Source organism: Dermacentor andersoni, chromosome 3, assembly GCF_023375885.2.
Source record: "Dermacentor andersoni chromosome 3, qqDerAnde1_hic_scaffold, whole genome shotgun sequence".
NCBI lineage: Eukaryota > Metazoa > Arthropoda > Arachnida > Ixodida > Ixodidae > Dermacentor > Dermacentor andersoni.
Window position 1 is genome coordinate 17,335,676 of NC_092816.1, and position 24,938 is coordinate 17,360,613.

The 24,938-nt window shown below is 43.8% G+C and overlaps 2 protein-coding genes across 2 annotated transcripts in view; one reads left to right on the forward strand and one right to left on the reverse strand.

Moving 5' to 3' along the window:
- Window positions 1-443: 443 nt before the first annotated feature.
- Window positions 444-24,938, reverse strand: part of Smg5 (Smg5 nonsense mediated mRNA decay factor) — a 66,671-nt gene continuing 42,176 nt past the window's right edge. The window contains exons 11-21 of the mRNA XM_050169245.3: window positions 24,240-24,314; window positions 22,885-22,945; window positions 20,645-20,759; window positions 19,792-19,870; window positions 19,569-19,702; window positions 15,295-15,435; window positions 6,129-6,375; window positions 5,444-5,534; window positions 4,377-4,457; window positions 2,653-2,816; window positions 444-1,952 (exon numbers count right to left, since the gene is read on the reverse strand). Coding sequence (XP_050025202.1) covers window positions 1,876-1,952; window positions 2,653-2,816; window positions 4,377-4,457; window positions 5,444-5,534; window positions 6,129-6,375; window positions 15,295-15,435; window positions 19,569-19,702; window positions 19,792-19,870; window positions 20,645-20,759; window positions 22,885-22,945; window positions 24,240-24,314 — 1,265 coding nt within the window. The 3' untranslated portion in view covers window positions 444-1,875. The remainder of the gene's footprint in view (window positions 1,953-2,652; window positions 2,817-4,376; window positions 4,458-5,443; window positions 5,535-6,128; window positions 6,376-15,294; window positions 15,436-19,568; window positions 19,703-19,791; window positions 19,871-20,644; window positions 20,760-22,884; window positions 22,946-24,239; window positions 24,315-24,938) is intronic.
- On the forward strand, window positions 12,023-13,977 carry LOC126520512 (coiled-coil domain-containing protein 115). Its single transcript, XM_050169354.3, has one exon. The coding sequence runs from the start codon at window positions 13,000-13,002 to the stop codon at window positions 13,624-13,626; it is 627 nt and encodes a 208-aa protein (XP_050025311.1). The 5' UTR covers window positions 12,023-12,999; the 3' UTR covers window positions 13,627-13,977.

Sequence of the window (24,938 nt, forward strand, 5' to 3'; positions counted from 1 at the left end):
TCGTTGATCCAAGTGCACTTATAACTGCTTGCTCATGTTAAATAGACCTCCCAGAGACAACCAAACTCTGAACGAGCGCAAGTCTGCGTTTATGCAGAAAGTTTGCCTCACGAACTTTGTTCATTTTTTGCCACATTTCTTTGCATTGGAAAACCAAAAATTATTCTTTCCAAAATGTATCAGAAACATAGGCCAAACAAAATGTTCTTATCTGCTCACATTAAATAAAAATTTGAGTTATCCAAGTATGAATTACTTTTTGAATGCACTTTCTTCTTGGTGTTTGGCGTCACATTTAACATTACCTACATCCCATTTTTGAGTGTCTGGCAGCCCAAGACCATTGACGATCTTATTTTAGTTTGCTGTATCATTCACCAATACCTTCAACTTGTGGGCTCTAAGTACTCCCGCAAGAATGCAAATAAGGCATGAGACAATGCTGCCAACTTAAAATAGCTTTATTTTCAAATGAACAATACCCCACTTTAAATGGCACTGATTTCAACAAGTACAGTCTTTTGACAGGTATCAACTACAATTCTGCATACTTTGGCATCTGTAAACATGAACAAACAAGATGCTGCAATAACTTGACCAGTATAAACTGTACTAGGCAAGAAAAATAAACAGAAAAAAAAAAAGGTGACTGGTTGCCGCATTATCTGGAGTCCTTGCAGATGTTGGACAGCACACACAGAGCATTCAGCAGATCGCTTACCGACACAGAACCAAACAAGAGTGGATAGTCTGCAGAAGGCAAATGACAGTGCAACAGTAAAAAAAGTCAAGCAGGGCCCAGTGGCCCTTTGAAGTTGTGTTGGCCAGTTTGCCTACACTGGAAAATAAATTGACAAACATCCATTATGCTGATGATGGAGCTTCGTTTAGCTTAAACGATGTTATATATATGACACATGAACAATGTCTTACTTCAATTCTATGCAATATTTTATGCAATCTTTTGAAAATAAAGCCCTTGAAACAATGTGCTGGTTTCCTGGACAGCTGGTAAAACATGTGACAGTGATACGCTGTTCAATGCAGCTTGCATTCAATCAAACTATCTGTCGGCTGGGATTAAAATGCAATGGGCAACAACCCTGATAAAAAAAAAGTAACCCAAATCGCAATGAACTTGAAATTTTGCTATATGACATGAACGTCAGCAGCCACAATAGCTTTTTTGTTTGTTTTCCAAGTAACACAAGAAATTTTAGTTCACACTACCAAACTTTTATCAAAAAGTCCCTTTGACAGCTTGCTAATCTTAGCAAAGCAAGAAATATAAATGGCAGGGAAACTGTGTCAGGATATTACTGAAAAACAATAAGATAACAATGCAAGAGCTTATTCCAGCAAATGAAGCAAGTTCGCTTGAGCATTTCATATGCTAAACCATGAGCCAGCACAGACAGCCTGCCTAACTGCCGTGCTATGTGCGCATAAAGTGCGCAAAATAGGAGACACTGTAAAAAGCAAGCTCACTGCCAAGCTTACTGTCTAAGCCAGTACCATCATGCCAAATCAATGACCAGCCCAAACTGCACTGCTGACTGCTTCGACAAATGTGTATTCAGCCTCCAACCACCTGAGAAACAGCTTTTGTCTGCTGCACCAGCTACTTGGCTGAGAATGGCATTGAATTTCTAGGGTGACCAGCCAAACTTTTCGTCAGCACCTCTGCTGATGCCTCACCAGAAGCTACCACGGCGATCTCGTTGTGATGTAAAACTCGTTGCTTAGGATTCCTGTACTTGCTGCAAATGAAAGCGGTGTGCCCGCAGGGTTGGTCAATGGGCCCATTTCTCGCCTCCAAGGGGATCCACTGTCAATCAATGTATAAGGTGCTCAGGGGTCATTCTTCAAGGTCTCTCATCCAGGTTGTGTTCTGGGCACACTCACTGTCAGCCACTTGGTGGTGAATGCTTCCACATCCTCCATGTTGATGCCTGCATTGGGAAGCGGCAGGGGTCTCAAACACCTGGACTACACCTTAGGCACCTACAGCCATAGGCAAGTCCTCATATTCCTCTCAATATGCCACACAGTGCATGAGGACTGGTGACTGATGCAAGTTTGAGACCTTTGACTCAATGCAACTTAGCCTTAGGTTACCTAAGTACAGAGTGACGGGTATGTAACATGAGAATGGTGAAAGTCAACACACCAAAAAAGTAAACACCACTACACAGAACCAAACAACTTCAAGAATCCCCATTAGGAATAGATGAAAACAGCATTGTCATTAGGAACAAATGAAAAGCAGTGCATACACTAACGCACTGCAACGACCATCTAATATAATTTTTTTGAGGAAGGCATGAAGGCGCAAGGACACGAGCCTCAACTTTAACGATGGCATCAGCAAAACTGAATTCAAAGTACATTGCCTGCACTTGAGCACAGGAGTGAAAAAAAGTGCACAATTTTATTACCACTGAAGGGTTCGTCAAACCTTGGTACATACTTATTACATTAAGATCACAGTGGCCAGTCCCTCTGATAATACACCATGTGCTTCAAATGCAGAGAGCCAAGGGCAAAGGTAGCAACTGCGAGGCTACAAGGCTAGCAGGTAAAGTCACACTAACTTTTACAGTGGTGAGCAACATATACTTGAAATGGGGCATAACCAGTTGCGATGCTTGCCTGCAGAGTGTGCGAGTGCAGTTGCATTGGGAGGTAGGCCGCCTGCAGCCCCAGGTGGTCCAGAGCAGACTAGCAATGTGACCATGGGCCGGTCAGCTGGGTGTCCGCCCCTGGGGCACTGCCGCTCCAGGTGGTGGCAGCACTCGAGGATCTGGAAGAGCTCCCTGCAGCAACCACACATAAGAGTGTTGTCAGCTTCCTTACGCTATAACTCTCGTCAGCACATGGCAGTTGACTGTGTTGTTGCCCGATGGCATTTAATGCCCCCAAAGATATACACGGGCTAAAGGAAATGGTATGGTGGAGGACAGTTTATTAATACTTGCTATTCGGCTAGTAGGTTTATTTCATGGATAGCATAACCCCTGGTGCAAACTAAGCACAAACAAGGAAGATGCACAGGGTAGGTACATCTGTCTGTGTACCAGTTTTCTCCATATTTTTCGCGTGTGTCTAGTTTGCACCAAAGACTACTTACCCATGGAGTGGAGTACCTTGGGTTACTTTGAATCACTTATGATCTTTTTAACCCTTTCATTGCCTCTCCTGACTATACACGTTTTGTGGTTTCAATGCATTACCTGCCTCTCCAGAAGCAACTTGTGTGGTAAAGAACATTGCATACCTATTGTGCCATCTCTGGAGCGCTCATAAAAATACACAAAACTTGTAAGTCAAATTTCTGGCGGAAGGTAGAGCATATATCTAGGGGCTTTGTTGCTCTTTCTTCACAGGGCAACCTGGTGTGGCAAGTCAGATTGCATTATGACAGACAAAGGAATTTATTCATTGAATTCACAATTGGGAGAAAGCGACGACATAGAGCCTGCTTCCATGCAATAGCAGATCTGAAGGGCAAGGGTGGGGGGGAGCAAAGCTGAACAGCAAGTTGCAGAAATGAGGGACTGTTGAGTTGTAGGCATTTATCAAAACTTTACATGGACAATTCCCTCTCCCGCAGTTGCCCATTTTAATGACATGCTCAATTTCAATTAGAAAGGAATATGCTGGTGGCAAACACATGAGAGTTGATAAGCTAAAGTGAAGTTTGCCATCTCGTGCCATTATCGTATATTGCCAAATCACTACAGGTGATAAAGGCTGAAAGAGTGCTGTATCTGTCTTCCTTTCTTGTCTGTTCCTTCAAAATTATTAGAAATTAGTGATCTGAGTGATCGGTAATGAAGATTTCGGTAAGGAGTGGCAGACATCGGCTTCAAGGCAGCTGCTCCCTTCTTGTAGGTAGGCAGCTTACTAGATCACTCGACACAGAGAACGAATTCATTCCTAGGACCTCTGGAATGAACCAACTGCCATAGCCTCGCTATCCTTCAGGCTTGGCTCATTTTCCTGTCTTGTGTCCTTAAATATAAAAACGACCTTGACAAAACGACATTTCAGTTGTACTGAAGGTGTCAGAAAAAGCAGAGACAACCCAAATCAACAGTTTCTCGGCAAACAATTTCAAAGCCTAACTTATTCATGGGCCCGGGTTGCGAGAGACAGTGCACAGAAAAGAGTGTGTACTTTATGACAAATATCTTCCTCGGTACATTTTTCTGTTTTCCTTATACCAGCTGCAGTCGTCGTATTTCTTTTTCAGACACAATACTGTTATTGCCACTACAGCCCACAGGCAATTTGTTTGCAGCTGTAGAGCACACCATACGCCTCCGCTATGGTCATAATGCCCAGGAATATAGAAGCTAACTTGGGGTACACACCAGGCCTCCTTCTCCTTGCGTTTTGGATACTTCATGGGAGACAGTGAGAGGCGTTCATGGCTCTTTTGAGAACGCACGTACCTGCAAAGACATGGTAAGTATTATGCACAGACAAAAACAACTTTGCACTAAAGCCACTACGAGCGTTCACTACAAGCCAAACCAACTTTAAAGAGCCATAGTCCATCAGTTCCTGCACTGCAAACTAATTTCACATTCAGTAATTAGTGCATGCGGCAGATATTAAGCCATAATTAGGGATTATATCTACTTTTTTTAGAAGCAGTAATGAGTGGTATAGCACAAAAACAGCTGACCTTATTACTGCTTGGTGTGTAGTATGCCTCTACCATCAGATTAAACAGAGTAGAGAAATACCATAAAAAGAAGAATAATGTGATGGGAAAAGCAACAGAAAGATATTGCTTTACGAAAACTTGCCTAACAGCATTAAAAGCGCCTACCTGACTTACCTGTCCAGCTGATACTTGGCCAACCTGATGTTTCTCAGAATAGTTCTTTCTTATATACACGTATCAGAAGAAAGGAAACCGAGGGGCCTGACTTATTTGTCATATCATAAGAAACCAACAAACAATGACACCAAGGACAGCATAGGTGAAATTTCTTGTAGTTGTTAACTGAATTAAAGAAATTATAAACAAATGGAAATGAAAGTGGATGAAAAGACAACTGGCTGCAAGTGGGATATGAACCCACATCTTTGCATTACAGCTGTTTTTTTTCATCCACTTTCATTTCCATGTAGTTATCGTTTATTTAATTCAATTAAGACCTACAAGTGATTTCCCTATGCTGTCCTTGGCGTCATTGTTCGTTGGCTTCTTATTATATGACCACACAGATACAGACACACACAAAGTAAAGCAGGTACAACAATTGCCATTTTCTTCTCTATTTAAGTGGACTGCTCTCCATGCCTGTAATGATTCCTATCTGCAGTCCTTGCTACAAATTTGGCTAAGTCTTTCAGCATACAAGCACTGCTTTCTAGTATTTTCCCAGCAATTTTGCAGAGTAAAGATGCTGCTACAAATGCTGCATACCTGCTTCCTCTGCGCAACTCCCCTTCCAGCCAGCGGATTGACTCACGGGCTCCAACGCTTTCCCGTTTCAGCAGGTCCAGACTTGAGATCACTGTAGGTAGACAAGAAGCTTGTTTCTCTCAATACCAGAAAAGAAGGCCTTGAGAAATCAGATTCTGCTAGCAGCAAAGTGCTCGTGCACTATGGCTCCAATATTGACCTGTGATTATGAGCGATATGCAGTCCTTGCTATTGCACCAACCAAAGCCTCCATGAGTGATTCACCCCTACACTCAAATGCAGCAAAATATATTGCATTGCCTCTATATATACATAGAAGAAAACATGTTGTAACGAGTAAATTAAATGATGAAACAGTCCTCCCTGGAGGGCAGACAATCACAACCAAATGTGTTTATGCAATGAATTGAGCCAAGCTACCCCCAACATCGCTTGCCATGATTGGGCAATGGCTTGAGGCCGCCTTGCGAGTCAAAACGGTCATGCCTGCAGTCTATATTTTTTCTCCTAATTGCATTGATCAGCGTTAGCGTGCACTTTAGATCTGCCATCGAGTGCGACTCATCTTTGCGACACTGTCATTAATTCCGCCCTTCATATGACCACCCCTTCCATGTAATGCCCCCTTCGGGACCCTTGAAGTATAAACAGATATAAAAAAGTTCAAAAGAAAGGTTAAACTGACCATGTGATGGCACAACAAGCACAAAGCGCCGGGAGGCCACCAGGCGTCGCAGGTGGACCAGGCGTGTGGAGAGCACCTGTGTGTGTGGCACCAGGAAGGGCGGTGGTGCGGCCTGCCTGCCTGCCTGGCCCAGCTGTCCCTCCAGGTCCCGCACCTCCTGCTCCAGCCACAGGTGGGCCATGCTGCGCATCACCCGCTTGCGCTCCTCATCACCCCCTCCTCCCTCGCCACTCATGAGGAAGACATCCTGCACACAGAGTGGTGCACCACATGCATGCGAGCCATCAACAATCCAGCACAAGCAACTACGCAGTTGGCACAAAAGCTACGTCCCCTTCAGTCACGGCATACACATTGTGTTCTTGCCAGTTCAGCTGAGCAGTTTCAAAAAAAGGAAACTACAGACATTGACTTGTGGGTCAACTGAACTCTCTCCTTGCCCATGCGACTCCATTTCACTCCTGAGCATTGCTATACATGACCATTTTATCTAAGGCACCAGCATGTTCAATGTGCCATGTTCCATCAGCAATGGTGAAAGAACAGTTTTCCCTTTCTAGTTTCCTTGTCATACCCGAAGCCAATAATACACTTTAATGGGACACTAAAGGCTAATATTAAGTCAAGCTAAAGTGATAGATTATTGCTCAAAAACAACTACGGCATCAATATTATCGATAACAGAGCTTTATAAAGTGAGAAACTTAGGTAAATACAGGACACAATTTGAGATACTACTGGGACATTCTAGTACCAGCCCGATGATGTAGCACCTCACTATAACAGTGTCACAAGTACTCAACCATTCATATAAAAAAGATTATTGCATTGCACTATAAGACGGAAGAAAATGCTACTTGTCCAATTCTATACAATTCTTGGAAGAAATAATTCATAACAGACGTTAACCTTGACAACGTGGGTGGTCATAAGGTTTCATTTTCACTTGACCCCGCATCGTGCATGCTCTCTCACACTTGGGTAGATTTGGTACGACATACTTGCTGCACTCATTTTGCTGGCTTGTGAAGCTCATATTAGCTGCAAGCAGCAGAAAATGCTGCGTCCAGGTGATGTCTTGGCTCCGTTTCTGGCTGTGTATTCGCGCTTTAGGCAAAAAATCGTATCACCGGCTCTTGGGCGCCGTTTTACTCAGCAATGGCAGTAAAGGGCACTCATGATGTCTGCAGCATCACACTGTCTCACTCGTAGACGGTAGTTTGAATTGTCCTACAGGAATGCGGCCCCTTCAGTTGTGATTTTCACTGCAACTAAATCTGTTCTTGGCAAGAAACAAGTGCTGCGAGGTTTCTGTAACGTTATTTTAATAGTCCCCATTGACGTAATATTTAACTTCTAGTGTCCCTTTAAGCCAGTGATCCAAATAATCTAATGAAAAAATTCAACATGACTGACTAAACAGTAAGAAGAGATTTACGAGGGCTCTCTAGGAAATGCACAAATCATCAACCTGCTACCTTGACTTTCTCTCAGTTGAGTCTGCAGTACTTTGGAACAAAACTAAGCAACTTTGACACACTTATCTACAGTCCATCATATAATTTGCGATTGAAAGGGATATACTGTTTTCACGATGATGGCTCTGCTGCAAAAATAATATAGATCATTGTCTAAGCAGACTGCACAGCAGCTATGGTCTGCCAAATGACACATTTCCCCAGTGACTTCTTTGTTGCACATTTTAATACAAGAGAAAATGAAAGAAAGAACGAACAGGGCCTTTGGAAGTGTTTTGTAATGCATTTGTTTAAATATTTAATTTTTTAGAAAATTCACAACATACTTTGAACTTTACTGCTGCTTTCTTACTGCACAAAGATAACCCTGTAATGCCAAGTGTGATGCTATGCTGAGTTTGATACCTCAAAATTCTGATTTAAGAGTGAGCTTTAGCTTGGAGGCTCCTATCTAAATACATGGCAACGCAGAAATAGTTTTTTTCTCGGCAGCCACTGCACCTAATTTGATGAGACTTGATTACCACTTTGATAATGATGTCACTGCTGCAAGAGGATTTTTCATTTAGGCCGTCAGTTTTTTAATAAAAATTGTATAAAATTTCAGAAAATGAAACTGTCAAGTTTACATTTAACTCAGCAATGAAATCCAATATGACAATTCTATAAACTGCACATAATACATCTACAGTGAACAAAACTGATGTATTATACAGTACTCTGAAGCATACTAATTTGTGAGTACAACTTTTGCAAAACCCTCATAAACTTTATAACAAATTCGTAAAAGCTGTAAGTTCAATATAAAATTTGCTTTAGATACTCTAACTGATGCAGTTTACAGAACTAAGATATCTGTTTTTGGTGCAGCGTTACAGATTTGTGAACTTCGTACCTCTGCTTATTTTATTTACTTGCTGATTTTCGGCACTTTTTATTTTTTAGCTGAAGCCCCAAATTAAAATGTTCCTACCTACTGTCACTAGAATTTAACTTTCTCTCTCAGATGCAATAAATTTCCTTTAAATCGGTCCAACAGTTCTCATAAAAGCGTGTATGCGTTTCACATGTATTTGAATAGGGAAATCTCAGTTGCCCCGAGCTAAAGCTTCCTCTCATGTAAGAGGAACTGAATGCAAAGTCCATAGTAGCATTTTTTACATGCTGGAGCGAAGTTTCCAGCTGTGGATAGTTCAGTAAACAAATTACTGATTCATATACTACTTAAGTTCGACTAAGGTAACATTTTCTTTCTTTTTTTGCACAAGTATACTCTTCAAAGCCAGCTATAAGGTATGTGCTGTGGATTTCTGGCCCTGTGACATTATTTCTTTTCTTTTTCTTACTACATATATTTTTAATATTGTTTCTGGTATGCAAAAAAATAACAAAAAAATAAAATAAAGAGTAGCCGTCACCATTACAGGGTAACTACATCTCTATATTTTCATTTCAACAAAACAAAAAGAGAACAGACTGTTCCATTTTTCTTAATGTGAAAATGTGTTTGAACATTACAGGGATAAAGTGTGATGGCAAAGACCACCACCACCATGGTGCTGATAGAAACTGTATGCACATAGTGTGCCAAAGTAGCCCTCAGGCAGGCAAAATAATCCACACTTTCCAAACACCACACAACAAACAATCCGACACTAAGGGGCTTGCACTTTGCCATTAGACATTAGGGTAAAATTAAGCAAAACCTGGAGCTTTGGAGTGATTAAGAATTATTAGCAGTGGCTGGATGGCTTCTGCCTGTTGTAGCAACTTTTTTTTGTCAAGTGCCGCTCTATTGAAATTGATCTGCAGCGCATGCCTGCAATGAAGATTGTGCTCCAACGGTTGCAAACTACAACTGTAGGCGCTGGAAAGCTGTACGTACATAGGAAAAAAATAATGGAAAGCGACAATATTCACCAGGCCAGGTTTTATAGACCGTTTTTTTCGTAGGCGCCGCCATATTGTGAAAGCAGTGGCGCCGCCTATGAGCAGCGCCATACTGGCTTGGGTGAAAGCGGACTTTTGCACGGCAGGCACACGCTCGACGGTAGGTTCTGGCGTTTGTTTTCGTGGTCATGCGGTCTGTTTAGTATGACGTGCGTTTTCTAGGTGGTAAACGGTTCTGTGAGATGTGCTGAAGTGGTTTAAGGCATCATGGCCGGAATTTCTGCTGGCGTTGAGGTGGACGGAACACACAGCGCGATGTGCGCGCGCATATTTAAGCCTACAATCAGCCTCGGAGATCAATTGTGTATTTCTGAATGTTCCAATCACTAATGTGACATTATTGCAGTATTATCCTCTATTTCTAAGCTGCGGTTTAGGAGCCACGAAACATACCCGACGATCGTAACAGCGTGGGTACCGTTCTGCTACGATAGGAGCTGTGATGTTATACTTTGACAAGCGTTCAAACTATTCGCTGCAGGTTACACCGCGTGACCACTTGGTTCGATGGATGAGGTTTTCGCCCCTGAATAAAATAGTTTTGGCAAGTAATAACAGCATACCTTACAGTCTGAATTAAGCTTGTCCAGCAAAGGGACTGTTTAAGAACTGCGCGAGGGTCCTAAGCAGTGGTAGGTGCTGGATTACAGATTTGTTCTATATACCGCATGTTCCAAGCATACGACATCAGCGGTTATATATTTATAAATGTTGTGCGATGTGACTACGCAAGGTCGTATTGCGGCGTTAGCCCGTTTTCTCTTGCTTTTTCGAGAAAGAGGATGAAAACCGAATTTTTTTTTCGGTTGTGTTTGTTCCGTTCTCTACGGTGCACTCACACGTATTACTGAAATTTTGTCCTCAAAAATAGGCATCATATTCTTTTTATGCAATCCCTCTCATATATTATGACTGTATACAGGCCAAAAAGGCAATGCCGAATAGCACAGCTTACATATTTATCATGCTGGTTCACCAACCGCAGTGATCGCTGTGTTGAGCAGCGCCAACGGCCTCATGCAGCAAGGCTAGCGTAGACATATGGTAATTTGAAGCCTACTAGACTTGAAATGCGTGAGAATGATGCCGGTGCATCACAAATATTTGATAGCGCCTGCCGATTGGATGTTTCGTGGCTGCCTTAGGTTGGCCGTGCACGAGCATGCACTCTTAAGCTTTATGTTTTACTCCCTACACCAAGCGATCAGATAGTGAGCAGATTTACCATTTCATGCTGCTAATACAGAAGCACTGGTTTTCTTCGTTGAATTAAAACTGATATAAGCAAAATAGTTCACAACACATACACACACCGCGACTGATAATAGAGAGTTTTAGAATAGGGGCCCCAAACGTTTTGGGGCCCCAAAGAAATAGCGTCGAAGCCACTGCACATGCGCGAGACGCAAACTGCGTTTGGGTTTTGCGTTGGGAACATTATTTCACCGATTTAGCGGTAGTCCAAATAGCGTCCCCAAAAGCTTTGCGTCATCAAACATGGCGGCACCCATCGAAGCGACGGCTCTAACCTAGCACAAAACTGGGTTCGATTCATGGTAATACGTGAAGTTCGCAAGCTAGGAGAAGTGACTGTGGTTATCGCTTTCTCTCAACTAGCGTGTGTTATGAAGATTGATTCATTAGACGCCGCTGATTCCGAGTTCGATTGTGGATGTTATAGCATGTAGGCCTAACACGGCTAAGCTTGGCTGGTGAAGGCATAGAGTTTCCTACAAAAATTACTAGAGGGAACTCTGGCGCTGCAGTCGTTGTCCTACCATGGGAATGATGGGAAGTACATGGATTTGTCTGATCTTCGTGCTTGTGGATTCAGATGTTCTTGTGGCTTTGTATATTATGCTATATAAATCTTATTGTCATATATTTCAGCGCAATATATATTCTTCGAAGTGCAGAAGACGCCAGGAACGCGTACAATTGCTATTAATTGCGACGACTGAGCTTGTCCAGGTGGCCAAATCGAAACGCGCCAAGCGTCTCAAGGCACTGGCATGTCCGCAATAAATTCACAAGGGCGTTTCATTCGCTTGTCGATACATGCATCCGTGGCTTAATGGTTTCAATATCAGGCTTCTGCGCTAGAGTCCCTGTGTTGGAATCCTGCCGTCGAGCAATTTTAATGATGTTTATTTACTTATTTAGTGCACAATACACTGTTGAAAATGACGAGTTTACAAAGTCACAAAGCTGTTTGAAGCCAAAAGGACGAAGTTTAGGCAAATCCATGTATTTCCCATAATTCCCATGCTGGGACAACCGCTCCCATTGCAGCTCCCGTAGACACTAGCGCCAGAGTTCCCTCTAGTAATTTATGTAGGAAACTATGGGTGAAGGCACGTAAAGTTGCTTTGCTCAAAACTAAGCGCAACTAATTGTTTGCTGCTTACAGAATAACCTCTAAATTGTAATTAAACGCGAATACACGCAAGTCAAAATTACTATTCCTATCATAAAATGGTATTCTTTATTTCTAATAGCTTTTCTTTGACGCCGTAGAGGCGCTGTCAACGCAAGACGCTATCCGCAAACGCAAAGCCCTATTCTAAAACTCTTCACTCCTGCGTGCCCTAACGCTAACACCCGCAAAGCTCTTTGGGGCCCCTATTCTAAAACTCTCTAATGTGCATACACCGCGGCTGATAAAGCGCGTCACATTTTTGCGCCCCGAAGAGATCTTTCCGCCTACTGTAGTTACCGATGCACCGAAAGGCTTCCCTGACGACCTTATATGAACGGACATGGCGTAAATTTCACAAAGTACCATCTAATACATCTCGAAATCATTCCGCAGCACGCGACAGCAATACTTTCAAGCTGCGCCGCGCTGGTCGCGCCGGATCGCCCAAGCCAGAGAGTAGGAAAGGCTCTCCGCGCGCCCTATCCTCCTCGCCCGATGAAAAGGTCTATACTCTCTATGCTAGTATCACAAGTGTTTCTTGCAACATATATGCACCTAAGAGCTGCTGGGCTGCGCTGAAAAAAAAAAAAAAAAAAAAAAAAAAAAAACACTTCCAAAACATTTATATTCCAGAATTTGCCTAAGTTTGTGAACAGCTTCATTGTAAGCCCTGAGGGTACTACAAATAAATAAATAAACTAAATTAATACTGAGAGAGCGAGGAGGAGGAATGAAAGCGGAAGCGGGTTGATGGGGGCACAGTATTATGGATGCCTGGTATGTTGGCCGGGTTCAAACAGGCATAAAGATGATGTAAGGGCGACGCAAAACGAATGAATAGTCAGAAAAAAAAAAAGGATCGGAGACGTTCGTACACTGAGACCCGTGGCCGCTGACCATGCCACCGACGAAGCACGCGCTAACACGCACAAACGGCGCGAGCGTCCCGCCACCTCTCAATCAGCGCAAGAACTGCTTCGACGCATGAGGTCACGTGAACAACGCTATCACATGAGCGGCCAAAATGGCGGACACAACACCAACTTCTGTTGCTCCGACTGAAACTGCCAAAACAGCCGTGGCGGAAACAGGCAAGCTCGACGATTCTACTGACAGAGAGCGAGAAACGTTGCTGGAGAATGCGATCGTTTCCGCGGAGAAGATACTACAGCTACGCGAGAGCTTGAACGAGTTAATCGAGAACGGACTGCTCGAGCTGGCGCGTGTGCGGTACTCGACCGGCAACAAATCTGTGTCCGCCCTGCAGTTAAACATGGGCGAAGTGGAAGCGCTGCGGACGGTACGCAGTAACTTCGAGGACCAGAAACAACACTACCCTAGCTTTGAACTACTACAGCCTGACGGCACGGGAAGCGCAACCAAAGAAGGCGAAGTCCGTCAGCGTCGTCAGGCAGAGGATCCCTCAAGGGGGGCAGCGGAGTCGCCTCCGCAGCGCCCGACAAGCCCCACCGATCCGCTGCGCTGGTTCGGCGTGCTCGTGCCCCAGTCGCTGCGGCGCTCGCAAAAGTGCTTCATAAGCGCACTCGAGGTCGTCGTGGACGTGGCCAACGAGCAGTCCCGACTCGCAGTCGCCTTGGACACCTACCGTACCAGCCGACGGGCAGCGACAGTGCGCGACGTTGAACCGTGAACTGTGAGGACCTTTGGCAAGCGAGGACGTCAAAAACGGTAGCTCGTTCGGCAACGGTAAATGAAATTGTCTAATCACAACGCAGTCAAGCGCACGACGTGATTAACAGCGAGACAGTGCTGTCTCCTCGTGTCGAGACAGGCAGGCATTCCATCGACGAACACGTACAAGCTCCCCAAGAATTCTGTTACGGTTTCTTGCTACAGACGTAGGTACTTCAGGTGGACCTTTTGTAAGGCGTGTTGGGCTACCCTTTGTCGATTAAAGAAAAAAAAAAAAAAACCTTTGCCAGAGGGCTCGTCCTGTCTTGAATTTTGAATAAATCTGGAGTTGAGTCATGCTCAGCACTAAGCCAAGGCGTACTGAACTTTCGCGATACGGCGATAGGTCAAAAGCAGCATTGGAGTGCCACATCATATGAATGGTGGGGATATTACGAGCGCTACTTTTGCAACAAGGTGCTGGAAGATGTTGCCAAGCTCGTCACTTTGTTTTACGCCTATCACTGGCCTTTAGGACCTACAGTTCGTACTGAACACCACTGATACCGACATAAATTCATTACTATTATCTATTCTTTGTTCCCTGCTTTTGCACCACCAATACTTCAGTTTTTACTACTCTTCACTGCAGATTCATTAATACTACCCCTAAATTGCATTGCTTCGGGCAGGGTTACAAGGCCCTCATTGACCTCTGGATGGATACTGTGACACTAACAAAATATGCCCTATGGTTTTTTTGTGGTACGCAAGTATTGTCATCATCGGCAAAATTTATCCTATAACAACTTGCTCGCAGACATTCTTATCTGTCATTGAACAGTAGTGCGCTGCCCATTGAATTATCGTAGTTTTCCGTTTTTGATCTTATTCTTCACCGTTTGATCTACTTCAGTCTCTGGCTTCTCGATTGCCACGAGTAACAGTGTCACCTCGTGTAAGCTTGCTAAGGATGTTATCGGCCTCGTGGGTCAGGGGGCCACCTTTATTACTAGCCTATTACCCAAGTGCTTTGTATTGGTACTAAACAATGAAACAGGTTCATGGCATACATTTGTGGGCTTGGAACTGCTACTATTGAACTACCACAAACACTGTGTGATATACTAGGAGGTTAGGGCTTAAACTATTTTTCACTTTTATGGCAGACACTTCAATGAGGACTTTAACACTTGTTCTATGAGTAGTGTTGCCTGCACAAGCAAAAAATGTGCAGGAAGGAACATAAACGAACTGCTCACAAAAGCTATCAGTGTACTTGTATTTGGCATGGACTTGGTGGACAAACTTCAAGCCCAGTAGTTTTGGTACTTCTCTATTTTGCAATTGTTGTCTAGAGATAAATGCAGGTGCATTAACACAGAGCATCCAGCATGCCCTTTGGGAGCTCTCATTGGTAATCGATAGTGGCATCACCTCTTTTATTTCATACTGACACTACTTTATCGCTTACTTTGCTATGAAGACCAACTTGTTTTTTTCCCTCATTTTTTTTTTGCAAAAAAGTGGTAAGATAATTATTCTCTTGGTGTAACCTTTCAGATCAAGGTAAAAACCTCTGCCAAACTATTTAGTGCACACAGTGCTCGAAGGACAGAAGTGCCCTATGCAGCCTTTTCCCTGCAGTGCAGGAGAGGTGTGTCAGTGAAGAAGCAAGGCCACTTGCATTGCTTAATGACATGGGTGATGAGGTCCCATTGGTCATCACAGGCACCTTGGGATGAAACTGGCCATGGCTATATTGCAACCCGGATCCTGGTCTCTCGGATAGCCACTGCCCAAAGCGCACCAGGTAGACGAGACGTAGCTGCGCATAGGAAAATGACAAACTGTACAAGGCAGCACGGTAGCTAAACAAACATAAGGTTGTAAAACTTTCCACCAACATTCTTGATGCAGCTTATTGATGGCTCATTCACAATTCCCTTTCTCACTAAGAATGCTGCTCACCAGTGAATTGTAAAATGGCATAGCATAAACTAGGACTTCAAACAAACAAAACCTGCTTCTTTTGCCTGACGTGACACTTACATGGCATACGTTTTTGATATATGTTGCACTTAAGTGATTCTATTAATGGCTTGACTGAATGGAGTTTTCTTGCATTGCACCCAAAGTCTCAACAGAAAAGTTTATCGATCAGCCAAGCCAGACATTAACCTGTCAATGCAGCCAGAATTTATGCATTAGAAAAGGAGAAACTCTGGCTATCTGTGCAGGCCACTACCTAAGCCACAGTGATTACTGGCTCACTGATTTTGCACAAATGGGCTCATTGACTACAGTGAAAAAAAATATGCGGATCCCATCACTGTGGGAATCGATGTAAGCGAAGCTTTCTGTGCCGTTTGCTTTGATGGACAATAATTAGCTGTGATGTTGAGAACGAATGTTCAATTTCTCCAGCGTTTAGTCCAATATGAGAGTGGTAAGTTGATGTTGAATGCTACCTTGCGTGCACCACTACTGTTTGTCTGCGTAGTACACAGAACACACAAGGAGACGTGTTTGCTTGAGGCGTTGTTACGCACCATTGTTCATATCTCTGAGGGGGTTGAGCATTATCATTGCCTCACATGGCACATCGCATCGTGGCAGAAGTGCTAAACTTGTGATGGGGCTGTACATGCCAAAACCACAATCGGAAAATGAGGCATGCCGTAGTGGCGGACTCCAGATTAATTTTGACACCCTGGTGTTCTTTGACGTGCACTAGCATTTTTGTATTTTGCTCCTGTTGAAATGCGGCTGCCGTGGTTGGGGTTGAACCCATCACCTTGAGCAATGCATGGCTGCAAATCTAACACGGCGGGCACAGAAGTGTTGTTTTGATGTGCTACATGTTGATTTTATGTGTGCGGAGTGTTGCCTAGATCTTACCGTGCTTTAATCTGGCTTTGTGCCTGCACGCCCTACATCAATTGTCGGTTTGACAAATTTACATGGCATTTATTTTTCAGAAATAGCACGAATGTACTGCACTGCACCTTCAGTTTACCCGCAACCGCTGTTGTGTCTTTAGTATTAGCGTCTCCCTGCCTTCTCATGTCTTTTCCCTCCCCCCACCCCGAATTGGAACTGTGAGTGAAGAGTGGCGAGGCTGTTATCACTCATTTCGCGATTGCGTCGATCCTACCTATTATTATACGCTTCCTCTGCCTACCACCTATCTACCATTCTATCTAGTTTCCCTCTGGATTTGCATGTTCGTGGAAAAGTAAGTGCTGCAGTTTCTGCAATGCTAATGCGGGAGTCAAGTCAAGGATAATTACAGCTGTCAGGAGGCTAATGTGGCGACACCCAAGAAACTCCAGAGGGCATTGTGTACATTTGACGCTATGCAAAGATCTAAATGAGTTTCTTGCGTCACCTTTGCTCTCTGCCAAGCTCCTTCCATGTACATGCATGCTCTGAACTACCTCCTGACGCGGCGTGTAAGACAGCCACAGCAGCAGCGGAAAAGTCGAAGGAAGAGGCTTAGAAAGCTTCGCTTTAAAAATAATTCTGTGGTGATTTAGTGGTAAATGCGAGAGAAATGTATTAGGCATTACGTCACACCTCTTTGAGGTCCTGGATCTATGATTTAAACCATGTTCACCACATTGCAAAGTGTTGTTCACGAGCTCACTCGACACATGCCCTGCCTCTTTGAGGAGTGAAGTGCAATGACAGTGGTTTAGACCATACTACTGTCACTTGCACTATACACACACACAAACACACACACACACACACACACACACACACACACACACACACACACACACACACACACACACACACACACACACACACACACACACACACACACACACACACACACACACACACACACACACAAGGTCCTGAATATTTTCCTGCGCGCATTTGAAGGAAGGTTTTGCGCTCACCACGGTGCTGTTCTTGCTCAAATTTTGCAGAACGATTGCATTTTGGCGTCGACTTCATTTAGTATAACACTTGGCATAGTTCATTGCCTGGTTTTTAAGAAAAAAATGCAAGTTCGCCTGCGCTTTGGAGATGCGAGTTGCTGCCGCAATGGCGCAAGCATAAATTTGTGTCGCCGCCTGTTGTCATCTGCAGAAAGCAGCGTTTCAGGGAGGTCAGTCGCCTGTTCTAGGAGCAGGCGACTGCCCTCCCTGAAACGCTGCTTTCTGCAGATGACGACAGGCAGCGACACAAGTTTATGCTTGCGCCATTGCGGCAGCAGCTCGCATCTCCATAGCGCAGGCAAACTTGCATTTCTTTCTTAAAAACCAGGCAATGAACTGTGCCAAGTGTTATATCAAATGAAGTCAACGCCAAAATGCAATCGTTCTGCAAAATTTGAGCAAGAACAGTGCAGCGGCGAGCGCAAAAACCTTTTTTCGAACACGTGCAGCAAAATATTCAGGACCCTGTATATAACTGGGTCATTCCACCTCAAGTGTACTAAGTGATTTTTCAACCCTCTGATTCTGTTGAAAAAGATCACACTACACTTAAAGCTCGATATAACAAACTTCGATATAATGAAATTCTCGATATAACAAAGTATCAAACTTTTGATAACCTTTTGTTCATAGAACACCATGTATTTAGAACATCAATATAACAAAGTGTGTTTGTATGCCTTTTCAATATAACGAAATTTCACTCCTGCCGCAAAGGAATGCCGAGACAATAAATGGAAATGCCCGCCCACGCAGATGGTCCAATGCGTGAATTACAAGCAGCTGTTTGCAAACGCACCTCTGAAATCGCGCGACATGATCGACCACCGAAGTGGAACCGCATCATGTTACGTGTGCGAGGGTGAGAGAAGAAAGATGGTGGCTTCACGAGTGCTGCCTTCCCATGCAAGCAAAGGGAAAGAGGGGGACGGGAGCGAGCTCGCAGTAGCGCAATCAAGCACGCACTAGGGTCCGGGGAATTAGTTGGCTCGCGTCTCGGCTGCGTCTGTGCATGGCTGTAAATGCGGCTGAGCGCATACTTAGCCGCACACCCTGCTTTAGCGGTAATCTGCCACGTATGCAAAGAGTGGGCATACCGAGACGGTGGGCACCATGTAAGCTGCTTACCGTGCGTTTAATATTGGAGGTTGCATAATCTCAAGTTTCGATGACTCGTTGGAGTGAGAGGCAGATGAAGCATTTGCTCCCTGCTGCTGACACATTTCCAGACAGCGTGGTCCCAGTGTGGGCAACACAATGAGCTGCGGGGGTGGAATGCACGTGAAAGTGTGACTGGCTTAGTGTTCGTCTTTTTTTTTTTTTTCTTTTTGTAGATAAGGTCTTCTCTGCCGACTTCAGATTCATTTGGGGGTTGTGGGATTTGGGTTTCTGGCCACTTTTGTCTCGTGAATTAGACAATTTTAGGCCTTTTAGTGCACACGGGACAAGGAAACAAGCGTCAAAAAGAAGCTTTGAACGAAAAAGACTAAATATACTAAATGTGCATTATTACTTCTTCATATAAAGCTATACACTAACTTTGTGTGACTTTTTCGGCAGTTTCTTTCAGCAGAATCAGAGATGGTTGAAAAAACACCTTTTACACTTGGGATGGAATGAGGCATGCAAACACACACATACCTCTACCATGTGACCGGCTTCCTGTAATTCAGATACACTTTTTTTCTACTTTGACACTCCTAATACTAACACAACATTAAAAATCTAATTCCGCGGTTTTACATTCCATAACTTTATTCTGACTATGTGGTTTTACGTTCCAAAACTTTTGTCCGACTATGATGCACGCTGTAATGCGAGGCTCGACATTAATTTTGACTACCTGGGGTTCTTTAATGTGCACCCAATGTACAATACATGAGCATTTTTGCATTGTGCCCCCACTGGAATGTGTCTTGGATTGAACTCATGACTTCCTGATCAGCAACACTATGCCCCCATGGCCACTGAACTACCGTGGGGGCTGACAACTGTGAACACAACATACCTGGCACTCCTCACCGTGTTGTACCCTCAACTCCCAGTTGATGTTGTTGTGAGCTGCAGACAGTGCTGCAGTTCCTTGCAGGCAGATGTCTTCTGGCAATGGGCACATGGTTGGTGTGTCTGGTAGTGCCATCTCTGTCAGTGCATAAATATAGGATTTCACAAGTGTCGCAGGGAACATGCAAGCACAGGATCCTTCAGCAAGAGTGCTTGGCTATGCTCACCAACAGGATAGGATGGTGGGATGAATGGCAGTATCAAGTTGAAGAGGGAGGCCAAATGCTGCCACAAAGGTGTCCTGGCCTATTGACAGAGAAAAGGCATATGAGAAAAGGGGCCAAAGTCATTGCTGCTTTTACTGCATCCTCGTTTTCACCCAAGACTGCTACAAAAATCTGCCCTCATCGTAGACTGACCTCTTATCTCTTACGTAAAGCTATTTTTCCGCTCTGGCTTTGTTTTTCACTTCTCTCCTAGCTGTACAAGAAATTCACATGCAAGGAGTAAATTTATATCTAACGTCACATTGTCATGGTGTCACGCTCTCTGAGCATGTGTATATAGTGCCATGCAATTCAAATTAACCTCAAAGAGTTCTAGTGTGTCCATGTACTACCATTACGGTTTACATAATACTGAAACACGAGAAGAGGATGACAGCAGCAATGTTGGTAGTGACAATGCATCAGAAATGTCTGTGTTTATCATTATTGGCACTTGTGCGAACAAGTGTTCCAGCAATGCAATAAACGGGAATGCAAAAGTTTTATACGTATGTTCTCACAGAAGGAAAAATGAATGAGTCATCATACAATAATGACTGCTGCTGCTAATGCCTTTCACATATGTATGCTATGTAAAATATGGCTGTTGCAATTATAGCTGTGCGTGGTCTAGCTGAACTCAGCTTCACAAGATGGTGCCAGAGGTGCTGCTACACCGGTGTGCACAGTATTTCTTTATTATGTAAATGGCAATACATATACAGATAAGGTAGACCTCTCTATTACGGCTGCTAGAAGCCATACGAAAAAACAACATGGAAGCCATGTGAAACCATCCAGAGAGCTTACATACCTGTGTGCAAGGTCCAATGAGATCGGTGCGTCCCAGGAGCCAGTCACAGAGCATTTTCACCGTAGGCAGCAGATGGACACGTGCCAGGTCCGAAAAGAGTGGATTGTCATCATCACTGCAGTGATAAAACAATCACAAAGAAGCAAGCTGAAAATCCAGCAGTCCAGGATGGGAACTCAATCTAAGACATCTGTAAGAGCATGTCTGTTCCATCATGCAAAAACAGAGAAAACACTGACTGTCACATTAGAGACATCTCTAACAGTTTCAATTTGTAAGTACCTCATTGTACAGCACAACTGAAACACATGGGTAAAGCAACGTTGCATGCAGCATAGAATATTGGTAATGAAACAGCCTAAAGTGCACAGCTGGATGTAACTATGTTTTTCTGAATGCCCATTCACTGCCCATAAACCTTTTGCAATCATAAAATGTTTAAAATGCTGCTGGCTGAAGCCAAATGCTAGCTTTAGTGAATTCTCTGCACAAAGTGCCGTAGTGCAGGCTACAAATTCCAGGCTATGTGCCCAGGCTCCACTTAAATTTAGCTTTCTCCCAGACACCACACTTTTGGCTTTGAGAGCATATGGGTGGGAAATGTCTTGTCTGCAAAGCAAGTCCCCGTGCATAAAAAGTAAAAATAAAACTTGATGCAGATGAATTCATGTAGTATACGAGAGAGCTATTTCTGTCGAGCTAATGGCAAGGCAACCATGCTGACAGAATGAAATCGTTTATTCCATGATTGTGCGAACAGAAATGAGCCCGGTGGCTTATGCAAAGCGCTTTATTTAGAGCCACCTTATCTACTGCAGCAACGTTCAAGGCGCTCCAGCAGCTTTCTTTAGCCCTTCGACTGACATAAGAAGGGTGTTTCGAATACCTCATTCACCCTCATCAACAACTGCGGAGCTAGCAGCGATTGATGTTGCTCTGAAGTACGTACAGGAAGAAATGAGCACATCGAAGGTTGTCATCCTTACAGACTCCTCTGCTGCCCTTAGCAGGCTGTTGAGGAAGGATGCCAATAGCCCAATTCCCTGCAGTATAATATAGCCCGCCGACAAAACTACTTCTCGTGGGGTGTCCCTTACTGCCCAGTGGATACCTTTGCCAGGGGGATTGCTGGAAATGAAGAGGCTAATCGCCTCGCTTCAACCTGTGCTCACAACGGGAGTGACTGCCCAGAAATTTCTTGTATGACTGACAACACCTGTGTGTGAATCCGCCGATACCTCCCATAGCAGCACCCAGACCATCCTGTTGCAAACGGCTTGTTCCCTCCTCGAATTCGTGGCCGTGACTTGCCCCATAGTGCCAGAACACTGTTAGCGAAATGAACAGTTGGCTCTGTGTTGGTGTGCGAATGCTTATATTGTCAAGGACGTGTGGACAGTCCGTTGTGTACGTCCTGGGGCTCCTGTGAGACACTTGAGCACCTTATATTGGAGTGCCCCACGTTTGTCACACAATGAGCACTGCTAATGAAGGAATATGGACTGTTTTGACTCAAGTATATGACGCTTGACGCTTGCCTGTTTCTGAGAGGAAATGCTGCTCAACATGACCAGGCCTATAAAGCCTTGCTAACTTTCAAGCAGAAAACTGATTTGGCCTCCCGTTTATAGACATCTTTTCCGTGTTCCTACTTTCTTTTGTCCGTGTCTCTGTCCTTTGTTTATTTTTCTATTTTCTTTCCTATTTATTTGTTTCCTATTTTCTTTTCCTCTTCTATTTTCATTCCCTCCTCCTGACAGAGTAGGCAGGCATTGTGCCCCTCTCAGTGGCAGTTGTCAGCTTGCTCCCTCCCTATTTCTTTTGTGTGTTTGTATGTTTCCATAATAATAATAATAATAATAATAATAATAATAATAATAATAATAATAATAATAATAATAATAATAATAATAATAATAATAATAACATACAAGGATGAGGGTGATAGGGGAGGAGGTCAGAGCAAGAGCGCAGCTATCGCCATGCTAGGGTGTGCTATGCAACACTTTCATATTTTAGGGTATGTCAGCTTGTTTGTGCTTGTTCCAACTTGTGCACATCCATTATGTTATGTACCATGTATCGCTGCTCTTGATAGCTAAGCAAGTATGCACCAACTAGCCTAGATATATGCCATGCTGGATAGAATACTGAGCAAGCAATGAACACATCTATAGCAATAGTATGTTTATCAGCATTGCACACTTGTGAAGGAAGAGGCTGAAGAAATTTGTTCTCACCTACTAACTGGAGGAGAGCCAGTTGAAGACTCTTCTTCCACTTCAGTACCTGGAAGCCAGCCTGCAGTCACATAGAGAAAAAAATGAAGGCCAACAGAAGAGTCATTGTTCAATGCAGTGCCTGAGCCTTGCTATGGGTCATAGTGGTTTGAGTCAAGCCATCACACTGGGACTTTCACCTCCTTGTCAAAACGTGACAGTACTACCTCACTTACTGGTGCTTCACATACTGCCATCTCACTGGAAAGGCAGTGACTATGCAATGATTACATACACAATTCACGAAAGGAATTGTCCATTTCTGCTGTTTTACTGATAAGCTTGTGATGCAGCAGTAGAAACAACCTTCTTTGTTTTTCCTTGTCTAGCAACAGGACAGACTCCTTTTCAAAGGGTGAGATGTGTGCCATTCCTCTGATGCTGCCGTCATCCTCCATCACACTGTCAAAGAGAGCAAAGCAGCGTGCCAACGCAGGGCAAAGTGAGGCAACCTGAATGACTTTCCACCAGGTGTGGAGCACGCAATCAATGCTGTCAGTGACATAGTGGTTGCTTGTGGCCTAACTCAGGAGACTGCATGAAAGAGGCAGGCACTTTGGGTTGAAGTACAGTGCCATACTTGAATGGTCATTTCAGAGCACTGTGGCAGTGATACTGAAGTTTTGCCAAGACAGCCTTACAAAAATAAATAAATTCTGGGGTCTTATATGCCAAAATCACGATCTGATTATGAGGCAGTGGGGGACTCCGGATTAATTTTGACCACCTGAATTTTTTAAAACAGCACACGAGCGTTAAACAGTACCCTGACCAAAGTGCAGCCACTACAATCGGGTTCAAACCCCCAGACCTCATGCTCAGCAGTGCAATGGCCTGCCCACTGAGCTATTGCAGCGGGTGCAAGACATCGTTATATCTGTATCACATGAATGAGCAAGTTTAATAGCAATAGTCAGGCTTCCCTGTCGCCAGTGAAGCCTGCTTATGCTGGCAGTAAAGCATAGCCGATGTCCGATAAGATCTTTGGAGCGCTGCCTATGAACTTGGAAATAATCAGCAGAATATGACATCAGACTTCATAGAAAATTCTTATACGTCTTCTTATATTCTCTTTGTTAGGGCTGTATAATTTATAAGAACGCAATAAATTATAATTTTTGTGTTAAGAGGAAACAATACCAGCCTAAAAGAAAAGTAAAACAGTATAATATAGATAATGAAGGTTAATGAGTACCGAATAGGGACAAATGTGATGACGTACAGCAGCTGCATAAAGAAATGAGATTACATCTTGTGAAAGAGCAGGGCATTCTTGATATCTACAGCAAAAGGAAACTGCTGGTAAGCATCCTGACCATTCGTGGTGGCAACAAAAGTGCCGTCTTGTGGCAAGGTGGGTTCAGTCAGTAGTTTTGGAACTGCAGGCACATCTGCATGGCAAGTTCCCACAGTAAGGCCTTGTTCATGCTGCCGTATTCCATCATGTCACAGACATAGGAAAAAAGGCACATTAAAAGGCAGGCAACAGAGACACCTATTCAGTGGCCCCACATTTTTCCTAGAGAGGTTGTGCTTTTTGAGTGATGGGCACACTTTATTTGGCAAAAACAGGAATATATAAATTTCTATACTTGGCAAATAAAACAAACAACATCTCTGACTTAAAGAATTTATATAGTAGCATGTGCACTTGTGCACATGAGCAAGTACCATAAAAGAGTAGATGCAGTTCTTTCATGAATCGCAACTTATGCATGCAGGAAGAACATGGTACATAGTTATGTAATCAGTTGCCTTCCCAATGAGTTGAGGTTGTCTTGCCATGGCAAGGACAAAGGTGTACAATTATGTGCACATAAGGTGAATAATGAAGCAGGCGAGTGTGTGCATTAGTGCTCCAAGGCGGCTTGCAGCCACCTTGCACATCCCCAATGATACAAGCCGACACGCATTTGTACAACATGAAGAAACTGCTGTCAGGTTGTAATGCAGCAGTGCTCTGCAACAACCCTGCTGCAGTAAACAGACCTCTGCTTCAACTCAAAGGCGTAAAC